General features: G+C 35.4%; 1 protein-coding gene across 2 annotated transcripts in view; it reads right to left on the reverse strand.

Moving 5' to 3' along the window:
* Positions 1-13,309, reverse strand: part of LOC150100788 (enoyl-[acyl-carrier-protein] reductase, mitochondrial) — a 57,304-nt gene that overhangs the window by 19,482 nt on the left and 24,513 nt on the right. For both annotated transcript variants that reach the window (XM_090401557.1, XM_090401558.1), the window contains exon 4: positions 1,672-1,946. In XM_090401557.1, coding sequence (XP_090257683.1) covers positions 1,672-1,946 — 275 coding nt within the window. The remainder of the gene's footprint in view (positions 1-1,671; positions 1,947-13,309) is intronic.

A 13,309-nucleotide genomic window follows, 5' to 3' on the forward strand; every position in this document is an offset into this window, starting at 1 on the left:
GAAACTGCCCAGAATGTGCCTGACTTTAATTGGCTAATCCCATCAGTCATAAACTAACTAGCAGTGGTTTTCAAACTCTTTAAAGAAATGCCGCCCTGCGCCTCTTTTTTCTTTTCCTGTAAAAAAAGTTATTGCATCCCTACACTTTTCTTTTCCCCTCTGCTTTGAAACTGTCTCATTTTGCTTATTAAGAGCCCCCTCTAAATTTTCTCTGAAAAAAATTCTCTTGGTTTGCCAATGTATTCTGAATGCACAACATTAAAAATGTCTCAATTTACTGGGTTTCATGCCATCTGCAGTTAAAGTATTTGTACAAAGTAAACAAAGCAGTTTTTCCTCATTGTCAGTAATAATCCTTGTGAATCCCAGTGATCAACACCGGAGATCATATTTTCTAGCATGTGATTAGCAAGGCAAACATAATAAGAAAATATATTTATTTATTGAACAAACCTAAATGTAGTGTATCTTTATCTTCAAATTTCATATGCTCAACTTCAAAATGTCCATTTTCTTTTTTCTCAAACTTTGGAATAAATTGTGATGTGGAAAGTTGTTTTCAGAAATTTTTCAACAGTTTTGCTGCCACAACAAACAGTTCAGTCTTTCAAATCTGATCAGAGAATGAGAAAGAATGTATCCACAGAGTAGTATCCACAGGCCTAGCAAAAACATAAGTTATATATCCCAGATGGGCAGAAGAATTGCATATCAGAGATATGCAATTCTTCTGCATATCTCTGATATGCAATCAGAGATATGCAGAAGTTTTAAATTTTTAAATAATATTTAAATCATAATGCTAATGAATTAAACATGCAAGTCACAGGTTTCTAATGCTATATTGTACTGAAACGAGTGGAGGAATACCAAGTGCATGTGAGAGTTGTGCTCAAAAATAAACAATAACATCGAACAACTGGGGAGGTAGATGACCCACAATTTGAAAACCACTGGTATACGGTATAATGTGTTATCAAAACTCGCATTTTTTTTTCCAATTTCCACTTCCTCTACAGACAAGATGAACCACATTTCCATACTTGAAGTAGATACAACTCATTAATATGCAAATGTCCGTGCAGTTAGCCTAGTGGCTATGCGCTTCTCAACCATATGACTTGGGAAGGAGTGTCCTGGGTTCAATTCCTGTCGCCGATGTGAGGAGCTTAAGGATCTTCCTCAGCCATAGCCAAGTTAGCCGGTCTTGGGCGTGGACAGCAGAGTTTTTTCCACCAGTTTATCTGGAGTTTTTCATTCCGCAAGCAGGCAAACTGGCCCCGTGAACACACGGATCTACAGCCATAAATACTTAGCCCCTCATGAGGGGGCTCAACTCGCCCCAATAGGGACAGGGGAGAAAAGGGAGGAAACTCCATATGAATAAATAAATAAATATGCAAACTGTAGACACAGTTAATTCATACTGCAGCAGACACTAATAAATTCATACTCATTATTATAAGCTACTGAAAAGTTCCAAACCAGTACCTGCAGAACAGTGGATATGTGATGTGTTTCATTCTATAAACATTTGTTAAATCATATGTGCAGTTTGCTGTAATGTAAAAGAAATAAATCCTGTACCAGGTTTGGAAATATTAATTGGATGAGAGGATAGTTAATAACAAAATAAGACATAAGAAAATGTTAAAAAATTATAATACAAACCTTAAAACTTCTTCTGTCACTACACAGTCAGCACCTAAACCTGTCAAATAATCTTTAAGTACCCCGAAATCAGGACGGTTTCTAACAACATTGATAGTGTGCAAACCTTTAATGTTAGCAATTTGTATAACAGCTTGTCCAACTCCACTATTTGCTCCATTTTGGATTACACAGTCTCCTGGTTTTAAATCTCCAAAGTCTGTCAACATACGATATGCGGTACATGGATTAACAGAGAGTGTGGCTGCACCTTCCAGAGATAGTCCACTTTGAATCTATATGAATCGGAAGAAAAATTATTTCCATTAACATAATGAAAAACAGCAATGCATGTTTTTATGAGAATTGTCTGAATATTTTCTTTTCACATTTAATACCTCTTTTACAAGTTGCCTACCTAATTATATATTTTCAGTGCTTATCTAACATATCTAGCTTCTCACTAATAAAAATAGTTCAGTGTAGAACTTTAAAACAAGAAAAATAATTGGAAATAGACATCCTGATAAATATTATTTATAAAATAATTTAACAGAATTTTCATGTGGATATTACACATATAAACATCCAAAAAATGTCCTAAGAGTTACCCAAAAAATATTTGGGTAACTCTTAGGAGATTACACAAACATTTATTTACTGGTATAGGTTCAATATGTCTTCAATATATGTAGAAAAATTCATTTTATAACTGCAGATTACAGTTGACTCTCACTATAGAAAGCATCACTATAAGACAATAATATTGACTCACTACAAGAAACCACTGAAAGTCCTGACCAAAGTCCTACAGGCACTGAGCTGCTCTAAAAAGAAATTCACTATTGCAAATAATTCATTATAACAAAATTTTATTGTAGTTTTATTGTCACTATTTAATAATTTCATTGTCACTATGAGTTTGCTATAGTGAGAGTCACCCACTTACACTGAACACTTGTAATTACAAGTCTTCATTGTAAGAACCACTGGTCATCTTGTAAATATTGTAACAGTTCTTCAACAGTAGATGGCTCTGATTCTTTCTTTCTTTTAGACATCAATAGTGGCATCAGTGAGACATAATTGTTAATATAAAACACCTAAAGGGAGAAAAAAGGCAAACAGAGCAAAGTCTCAGGAATGTAGAGTCACTATAAAAGTAAGCCACAACAGTTTTTTTGTAGAAAGTGTTGTGGTTGTATACAGACATCACTAACAGTAATATGGAAAGCACTCTAGCTGGTTATTTTATTAAATTAATTTTTTTATAATTTATTGAGTAAGTGGTTTATTCCAGAACGCATACAGTATTAGACTTATTAATGACCCCATCTCTTACCAGCTCACTTCCCCCCCCCCACACACACACTTTTGTACAGACATTTGGTTTCTGAAATATGTATATTCTACAAATATTTCCATGGGAAATGCTCATTTGAAATAACATCAATAATTTCACTAAATACTAAGCTCGTTAGAACACGTGCTGTATTGTGGAACAGCCTCCCTCCAGTTTATTTCCCAAGGAATACAATTTACAGTCATTTAAGTCAAATGTAAACAAGTTCTTCATTTCCCAACCCACTACCCATACATAGTACTAATGTACAATAGGTTGATCAACCAACCTCTTGTGTATGGGCTCAACATAAAAAAAAAAAAAAAACTTTTCACAGACTCTGTTATAGCAGAAATGTGTCAAATTTTCAAAATACAGCAGCAACTGGATATAGTTACTACTATAATCTTATCTAGTTATATCTGGAGCAAACCAACACAATTATTTTGTTAGTTTCTTCAGCAAAAAAATATGAACCATATACAGTGGTGCCTCGCAATTCAACACTAATCTGTTGCTGAACTAATGTCGAATTTCAGGACAATATTTCCCATATAAGTCTATGGAAAATAGATTTGGAAGGGAGTCTTATTTATCCTGTTCTACCTCTTCTCTTTGCTTGAACAGGGATGAGGAACTGATCAAGGGTGGACCGTCTCTCCCTCTTTTTCAAGATGGTTTTGAAGTGATGCATGATGGTGTTGTTGAACAAGTCTGTCATTCTACTCACATCAGCAGTGTTGGGGTGCCATTACAAACAAACAAACTGCACCTTCTCTCAAAGGAATAAAACTTCTTTAATGGCAGCTGTTGGCATCGGCCCTTTATCCCTGCCATCCTCTTCTTCAGGGGAAATTTCTCTTTCTCTCTCCTTTGTTTGCTGTTCGCTGAGTGCTGAGTTCTTCCATGGTCAGTTCGTTATCGTGATACTCCACAAGCTCTTCTACATCAGCCTCATCAACCTCTTCTATGTCGAGATTCTGCATCGTCGAAATGATCTCTCGCATGGCTGCAGCTGCTTCTGATTCTCCAGCTGCTTGGTCATGTTGTCATCCTGAGAAAAATTAGGAACGAGTTTCTTCCACAATGCACGAAGGGTTCTCTGTGTCACTCCATCCCAGGCAGTTTTAATATAGGAAATGGCGTGTAGAATGTTGAATTCAGTCTTCCCTTCAGTGTCTTGTCTTGTTAGAAGAGTGAGTTACATCGAAAAGCAACATGAAAACAAATCCTTGATGTAAAGTTTTTTAAAACACGCAATCACTTCTTGATCCATGGGTTGGGTGACGTCGTATTTGAAGGCAAGAACTGGACTTTGATGAGGTCAAAGTCAATTTCAAGAATGTCCTCTAAACTTTGAGGGTGGGCACTAGCATTGTCAAGGATTAGCAGTGCTTTCAAAGGCAAATTTTGTCAGTGAGGAACTTCTTCATGCTCAGGGCAAACACCTCAAAAATCCAATTTTTGAAAGCTGGTCTACCCAGGCTTTTGCATTGGATTTCCACATCACTGGCAGTTTGGACTTAATGATTTTCTTCCCAAAGCACCAAGGATTTTCTGAGTGATAGACCAGAAGTGGCTTTAGTTTAAAGTCTCCGCTTGCATTTGCTGCCAATAACAAGGCAAGCCTATCTTTCATAGGCTTATGTCCTGGGAGCTTCACTTCTTCTTCTTGTGTGATGTAAGTTCGATTCAGCAAGCGCTTCCAAAATAACCCAGTTTCATCCCCATTAAAAATTTGCTGTAGCAGGTAGCCTTCCTTCCTGATTAAATCTTCAAATATTTTTCACAAACTTTTCTGCAGCCTCTTTATCTGCACTAGCAGCTTCACCCTGTCTGAGAACACTATGGATGCCTGCTCTACCTTGGAATCTGTGAAACCCACCTCGACTTCCTTTGAATTTCTCAGTTTGATCTGAGGTACATCCTGAAGTTTTCTTCTGCAATTCTTCAAAAATTAACCTAGCCTTCTCACAGATCATTGCCTGAGTTACTGGATCGCCCTTCATCTGTCTTTCTCTAATCCAGGTGATAAGTAGCTTTTCCATCCCTTCATTGATTGAAGATCTATTCTTGTCAGAAATCCTAGCACCCATAATCTTCTCTCTCTGTTGCCAAAAAGTTGTCACAGTTGACCTAGGAACACGATACTCTTGAGCTACATCTGTAATTGTTCTACCTTTCTGCACTTTATCTACAATTTCTTTCTTCTCCATGCTTAACCAAGTGTGCTTCTTTCCTGAATTATTCCTCTGTTCACTTCTCTTTGGACCCATTCTTAATTTTCACTAAAAAAAATAATAATAACTGTGGATGCACAAAATTATTACTTTCTGAAAAATGCAAAATTGAAAATTAGCACAAACAACATGAGCAAATACCAACGCAGCCCAACAAGAAATGATAAATAACATCACACAATTCCATGCATGTGCATGCACCGGCCTGCAAAATTCAACTGTTGAATTGCGACGCACCACTGCACTATATTCAACTGCTGCTCAAAATTTTCACCTCAAGTAATTGTATTATACCAATTAATTATTCCAAACATATGAAAGGTGGTTATGTGAGAAATAGAATCATATCAACAAAATCCTTAGCCTCTAACTTCATTATATGCTAAAAGATAAAGCTATATTGGTTCCTTACTGTTGACTTTGATTTCTTACAGTAATTTTTTTTAATGCCCTACCCTAGGGCAAGTTAAACAACACACTCTCTCTCTCACACACACATTTGAAAACCCAGTTTTAGAGAATAGAAATCAAACATGGTACTTTTACAAGATACTGCAGTATTGAATAGGAAAAATTGTGCTTATTCTAAACACATTCACAAACACTGATACAACAGTAGTGTTTAAACCCACAGGTTGTTAGATGGAGAACAAAGAACTTATCCACTCAGTCAACCAGGCCAGCAAACTTTGTGCCACTTCCTTTTACATTTGCTTTCATAGAGTTGGCCAAAATATTAGCAGTTTTGGACTTGTATTGTTGATTTCATAGGATTTCTGAGGAATAGCTGATGAACTCTGTCCAAATTAATTTGATGTTTAAATTGGAAATTTAAACATCAAATTAATAAATAAAAAAAATAAATATGTATTAAATTATACATATAATAACAGTGACAACTATTGTCACTGTTATTCATCAAAGTTTCTGGAACAGAAAACTACATAGATAATGGGATATAAATAAATAATTTACTAATTATTTACAGCTGACATTTCACTCACTTAAGCTAGCATTATTGGTGGCAATTTAACACTACACTAGTGAAGACAGAAACTAAAATGACCTCAATAACAACAATAGTCACATGCATGGACGGCATACAGTGGCACTCTTTGTGGTGATTCCTGTTGTTAATTTTATGAGAGTTTATGCCAGCAAAGCATTATCAGTGGTGATTGGTAGAGCCTCTGCTACTAATGGCTCACTAAAAAAGTTAAGCAAGTTTGAGTTAGACGGGAATCAATCGTTCAATGCTGTTGGCACACTCTCCCTCGATGAGTCTTTGGACTCCCTGGAGGTGTCACAAAAAAAAAAATAATAATAATAATAATAATGCAGGTGCATTGGGCAGTGTGCCAAAATCTGTTAAAAATCATGCCATCCATTCTGTAGCAGTTAACCAAGTTTCATAACGCTTGAGCCACTTCCAGAAAACAGTCTCCCTGATTTGAAATGGGATTTGTGAAGTAGCCTGGCTTTCTTATATCTTATGAAGTGGCCTTTCTCTATGGCATGTTGAGATAGTCTGCTTTTTAGTTCTCTATTCTAAATATAATTTTTTGTGTTCTTTTTTCCTGACCAAAGTAGTTGGTCCTGTCTGTCCAAAATATTGAGTTCCACACTGGCAGAGGATTCTGTAGACACCTGGGAAGGTGCAAAGTGCTAAGACAAATTAAGGTGATCCTTAATTTGTCTTAGGCAGGTGGAAATTTTGTCTAGAGGTTTGTAAATAGTTCTGATTCTGTGTCGTTTAAGTAGAGAGCCTAGATTACACCTGGAATAAATGTAAGAACAGTAATCCACATTAAACTCGCTTTAAAATGATCTCAAAATTGTTAGAAATGAGATGTGCAGATTGATGAAGCCACAAAAGCAGTATTTCTGCTCAGTAACCCTCATCACCATACTAAGACAGCATGTGAACCTCATGGCTGAGAGTGCATTTACATTAACTCCATTAAAACTGTTAACAGTAGTACTCTGTTTAATATAATACTATTCACTTCTGTCACTCAACTTTTATATATATATATATATATATACACATACAGGGTGTTCGGGATAAATTTGACATATTTATAATTAATTATATTTTTCCGTAAGTTACATGTATTAACACACACTTCTCTTCATTTAAAAGTTTGGACCCTTCTTCATTCATATACAAGATGTCAGAAAGGATGGATAGCTGGAACCCACCTGAATCATGGAAGAGAATAACTTGTATCATGATGATTCGTGCCCGCCATCAAAATAAGGATATTACGACTGCTGCCCAATGCTCTCTGAATACAGTAAAAACAATCAGGCATGAACTAGAGACTTGCAATGGTGACTACGAGGATGTAGCAAGAAGAAAGATCCCTAGCAGACGATCTGATTGCGTTCGTACAGCAGAATTCCTCGCAAATCTGCAGGAACAGGTGTTGAAGAACCCTGGCATTGGAATTCGGGCTTTGTTCGTGGAGTTGCTAACTGTAGTCAAGCCCTGGATAACAAGGGTAGCCAATGGTAGGCCGTATGTATGGCAGCAGGATTCGGCCCCTTGCCACACCTCTGGGAAAAGTCAAAAATGGTTGTCTGAAAATTTCTACGACTTCACCAGTCCAAATGTTTGGCCTCCAAACTCCCCAGACCTTAACCCCATGGATTATTTTGTATGGGGCGCAGTTGAAAAAGACACCAATCGCACTTCCAGTAATACAAAAGCCCAGTTAATGGATAAAATTAAAACAGTTTTTGCGGCCCTTCCCAGGGAGACTGTAGCATCAGCTTGTTCGAGGTTCCGAAGCAGAATTGAAGCTGTGATCGATGCTAATGGTGGTTATTTTGAGTAAATCTTGTTGATAGTATTGTAATTAACTCTGCCTGTAATGTTTTTTTGTCAATTCATTAAATTTAATAGATACAAAGAAGATTTTCTTTTTCCTTACGAAACTGTCAAATTTATCCCGAACACCCTGTATATGAAAAAGCTTTAATGACTGTTACCGAGAGATAAAAAGATGACAAGATATATTTAAAAAAGATACGACTAGTTTACTAATTTCGTTACATGAACATCCTCAGGTATCACAATCAAAGAAGTATATAAAAAATTACAGAGACTTAAAATTGTAATAACAGAACAAGTATAAAAAGACAGTAGCATGTTTGAAAAAAATGCAAGTATGCATTTTCAAAAAAGACAGTAGCATGTTTAAAAAGACAGTAGCATGTTTGAAAAAAATGCAAGTATGCATTTTCAAACACGCTACTGTCTTTTTATACTCGTTCTGTTATTACAATTTTAAGTCTGTAATTTTTTATATACTTCTTTGATTGTGATACCTGAGGATGTTCATGTAACGAAATTAGTAAACTAGTAGTATCTTTTTTAAATATATCTTGTCATCTTTTTATCTCTCGGTAACAGTCATTAAAGCTTTTTTATAATATTCCAACCAAGTAAAAATGAATTTTGAAAATATATACATATACATACATATATATATATATATACACACACACACACACACACATATACATACAGGCGGTCCCCAGGTTATGGACAACCTGACTTATGGCGTTCCGTACTTATGAATGGGTTCCCAAGGCTCCCCAAAAGGATAATTAATAATTCGGGAACTAGTTTTTTCTGCGCATGTAAACAAACCTGCATGGCGTAAGCAGTTTGTTGGTGCAGAATCTTTACACTAGCGCCACAGCATCACTTTCGTCTTAACTTATTCAATTTTGTGAGTCTTGTGATTACCCTGATGACCTTGCCTCCAAAGCGAAAGTCCAGGTGAGCCTGCAGCAAAGAGATAGGTGATTACAATAGAAACAAAAGTAGAAATAATTAAGCATCCAGAGAGAGGCCAGATGCTATCATTCATTGGGAAAGCATTAGGCTTCAGTCACTCGACTATTGGAACAATTATAAAGGATGCCATCAAAAACTTTGTTGATTCTTGGAAGAAAGTGAAGTAATCAACAATGAAAGGGGTGTAGAACAAACTGTGCTCTTAATTCTGTGAGATTTTCATGGCTTCACAGAAGAAGAAGACATTGCAGAAGCCAGAAAAGCTGCTGTGGATAGTGTTGATGCCTCCTTTAAAGTGATGAATTGGTCTGAAAACATATGCACTGCAATTGGGCATTAATGAAAATGATGTCATTGACTTACTAGAGTCCCATTCACAAGAATTAACCAAAGAAGACTTTATGGAGATAGAGAAAAAGCTGATAGAAACACAAGAACATGAATAATCAGATCTAGAGCCAAGAAAGTTTACACAAGAACTAGCTGAAGCCTTTCGTCTCATTGAAGCAGAATATGCTAAGCTTGAGGAGCAAGTTCCTAACATTAAGATGTTTACAAAGGTTTACCATGCAGTTAGTGAGAACATCAGCTGCTACAAGGCCATTGATGATGAAAAAAAGAAAAAGGCTGTAAAAATAACCGTAGATACTTTTTCAACAAACCAACTTCAGTGGTAAGCTCCCCTCCTCCAACAACAAAATCAAATCCTGATTCTCCAGCACCTGATCCATCCTCTGTAGCACGAGAATCTGATCCTGATTCAAATCTTAACTCTCCAGCACCCACTCCATCCTCTCCAGTAGCATCTCTATCATCATCTTCCAGTTAATGTTAGCCTACCTTCTGTTTATGTTCTCTTTGTTTGAATTAAAGTTTCTGTAACTTATTATTACAGAACAGGGGTATTATATGAGCCATTATAGTATTATTATTATTATTATATATGCGCTGTTCATCAGGGATCCAAGTTACATACAAATTTGACTTAAAGACATTCTCTGGAAAGTATCTCGTCCATAACCTGGGGACTGCCTGTATATATAATAAATATTTTGAAGTGGAAAAATGTAAAGTTCATCTGTAAATACACTATCTCATTGCTGGTTTGGTGGCTGGTTGTTCAGAATTATGACAAAACAACTAACGCTATGAAGAGAGTGTATTATCTTCAAACTGCATATGTTTTCAGACTGATTCATTACTTTAAAGGAGGGATCAACTGCCAGCTAACTTACCTTGATAAACTCTTGAATTCCTATGTCTTCCAGCCAAAGCACTTACTAGGACAGTACTAAATGATTACTTACTTACTCTTACTGTCCTCTTCCATCGGAGATGGGTTGAGTCTTCCATGTTTCCACAACAAATTCCAAGAGTCTAGGTTTCTTGTGTGGCTGGTGAGCTGTCTATAGGTCTGTAATCTGGAGATGAACCTTTATTGATGTTATCCATTTAGTTCTTGGTCTTCCTTTTTTCGTCTAATCTTGTATACAGAGCGAAGTTGGGGTAGCCTTTTGGTTGGCATTCTCTTGACATGTCCATAACACTAAAGTGTCTTCTTTTGATCTTTTCTATTAATGAGTCTGTATAGTTCAGGTCTTGTCTTACAGTTTCATTGGTTTTCTTTTCTGTCCATTTTGTTTTAATTATTTTTCTGAGACATTTCATCTCGAAATTCTCCAGTTTTCGTATGTCTTCTTGAGTGCCCAAGTTTCTGAAGCATATAGCACAGCGGGTATTATAATTGCATTATATAATTTTATTTGTAGAGGTTTGGAGATTTTATTATTTTTCCAGATTTTACCTAGCTTATTAAACGATGACCATGCAGTCGATATTATGCTGTATTTTTTAGCTGTATTGTTTAGTTTGGTTATTAGGTTCACCATTTTTTCTTTTGTGTCCGCTGTCATTACAATATCATCAATTATAACCATTTAGGATGACCCCTTTTTCTCCTTCCAAGGCTTGGTTAACCATATCCTCTGGGTAGATGTTAAAAAGATATGGGGAGATGGGACATCCTTGGGCTACTCCTTTACTGACGTTTATTTTATCTGTTGTTATACTGTTAAATTTAATTATTGCTTCTGTGAAACTATAATATTTTTCTAAGAGGTCTAAGGTATCTTCATAGATTTGTTTCTGTTTTAATATTCTTAATCAAGTTACTCTATTTATTGAGTCGAATGCCTGTTTAAAATCTATAAAACAGTAATAGATATTTTTGTTATGTTCCCAGTTTAATTCTGCTAGTCTTTGTATTATGAAGATCTCATCCAATGTGGAATTGGATGAGATCTTTCTGAAGCCTGCCTGTTCTTCACTAAAAATGATCTCATATGTGCTCTTTATTCTGTTCTGTAATACTCTTGAATATTTTGTAAGCATGGCTGAGTAATGTGACTGGTCTGTAATTTTTAATTTTTCTTATCACCTTTCTTGTAAATTAGTATGATAATTCCTGTTCTCCAATCTTCTGGTATTTCTCCTGATTTAATGATTTTGCTTAAAAGTGTGGTAAGGAATTTTAAATTTGTTTGCTTGTCTTCTTTCCAGAGTTCTGATAGGATTTGGTCTATCCCTGGTGCTTTGTCAGATTTCATTTGCTTTAGAGCAGGCATGTCAAACTCGTTTATCTCCAAAGGCCAAATTAAAAATTATACATCAAGCCGTGGGCCACAACAGAAAAAAAAAATCTTGAAATAAAGAGGAAACAGATTTTTTAATTAGAGCAGGGGTCGGCAACCTTTTCTGACTAGCGGGCCACATTCAACTTTATTTTTAATAATCGGGCCGCAAGCGTTTAATTAAGAGAAAATAGTGAGTGAAAAAAATACTTCATTTATCAATTTTTAATATATCAATCTTAAAAACCACAGAAATATTTAAAGTACAAGATATGAAACAAGTATGAAAATGAAACTTACTGAAAACTTATTATCACATAAAAACAAAGTAATATAGTTTATGCATCACAATATGTGTGTCTCCCTGCTTAATGTGCCTTTTGTGATTGTTTTCCATTGGCCAAATTATCTATATTCACTTTATAACCTGATATGCAAATTCGGATCGAAGCATGCAAATTCATCAGTCAGTTGAGGAGAAAATTTACTTTTTCTAAACCACATGGTAGAAAATGCTTGTTCACAAATGTGTGTGCTTCCAAATGCGACCATCATCTTCTTTGCAAAACTGATTAATCCTTCAAATTTGTTTGCTAAGTATCGACAAAATTTTACAACATTTTCTAACGAAAATGCTTTCTTCAATGTTTCATTCTGTTCCAAAAAAACTTCCATCTCTAATTGGTTTGATACGTCATCAATGTCGACATTAAAAAGGTTCAAAAATAATTGCATTTTGATGGTATTTTTATGAAAATCCACATATCTTGTTGAAAATTCCATTTGTAAATCTTCAATAATACCAAAAAGTTTCCTTTTGTGTTTGCCATTAAATTGTAGATGCAGATTTGCAACATATATACTGATGTAGATTTTCTTCCATCAAATGTTTCTTCGACAGACATAGTTTGCCAGTGAAAAGCTTTTATGTCAGAAAACAGTTTGACTAGTAATTTACCTTGGCACTACAGGTTTACATTAATTTCATTAAGGTACGTTGTAATATCTACCATAAATGCAAGAGACATAATCCATTTTTATCCGATAGTTGTGAGCAGTATTTTCATGTTCTCTCATGAAAATATCTATTTCTTCATGTAAATTAAAAACTGATTTTAGCACAGCACCTCTACTTAACCATCAACAGCTGAGTAGTAGATAACGTCCTTACACTCCGATTCTATTTCTATCAAGAATTCTTGAAATTGGCATTGTTTCAGACTGTTGCGTCGTATGTAATTTACAGTTGTATCATGATGTCCATAACATCTTTCATTGATAGAAACAGAATACTCCCCATTTTCAATAAAGAAGTACTTGCTGTTCTATTTATCATTAAACCTTCTTCCTACATCTGCAATTTTGCGTTTTCTTGAACCCATTTTTGAAATTATTTTTAACAAATATGCATCCTCTGAAAATAATAGTTGATGTTATTGAATTATATTAAAAGACGGACCAGGAACGCGACTGCAAAAGTGCCCCAAAATCTCAGTTGTCGTCAGATGAAGTCACCTTTGTTATCTCCACTCATGATGACTCATACGGTTGACTCGCGCCAAGTTGCAAGGCGATATCATGAAGTATAGGTATAAAATAATTTTTAATTTATTATTCATATTATAAAATGTATAATTTA

The sequence above is a fragment of the Typopeltis vanoorti genome, chromosome 12, assembly GCF_054136105.1.
Source record: "Typopeltis vanoorti isolate ZY-2024b chromosome 12, IOZ_Tvanoo_1.0, whole genome shotgun sequence".
Taxonomy (NCBI): domain Eukaryota; kingdom Metazoa; phylum Arthropoda; class Arachnida; order Uropygi; family Thelyphonidae; genus Typopeltis; species Typopeltis vanoorti.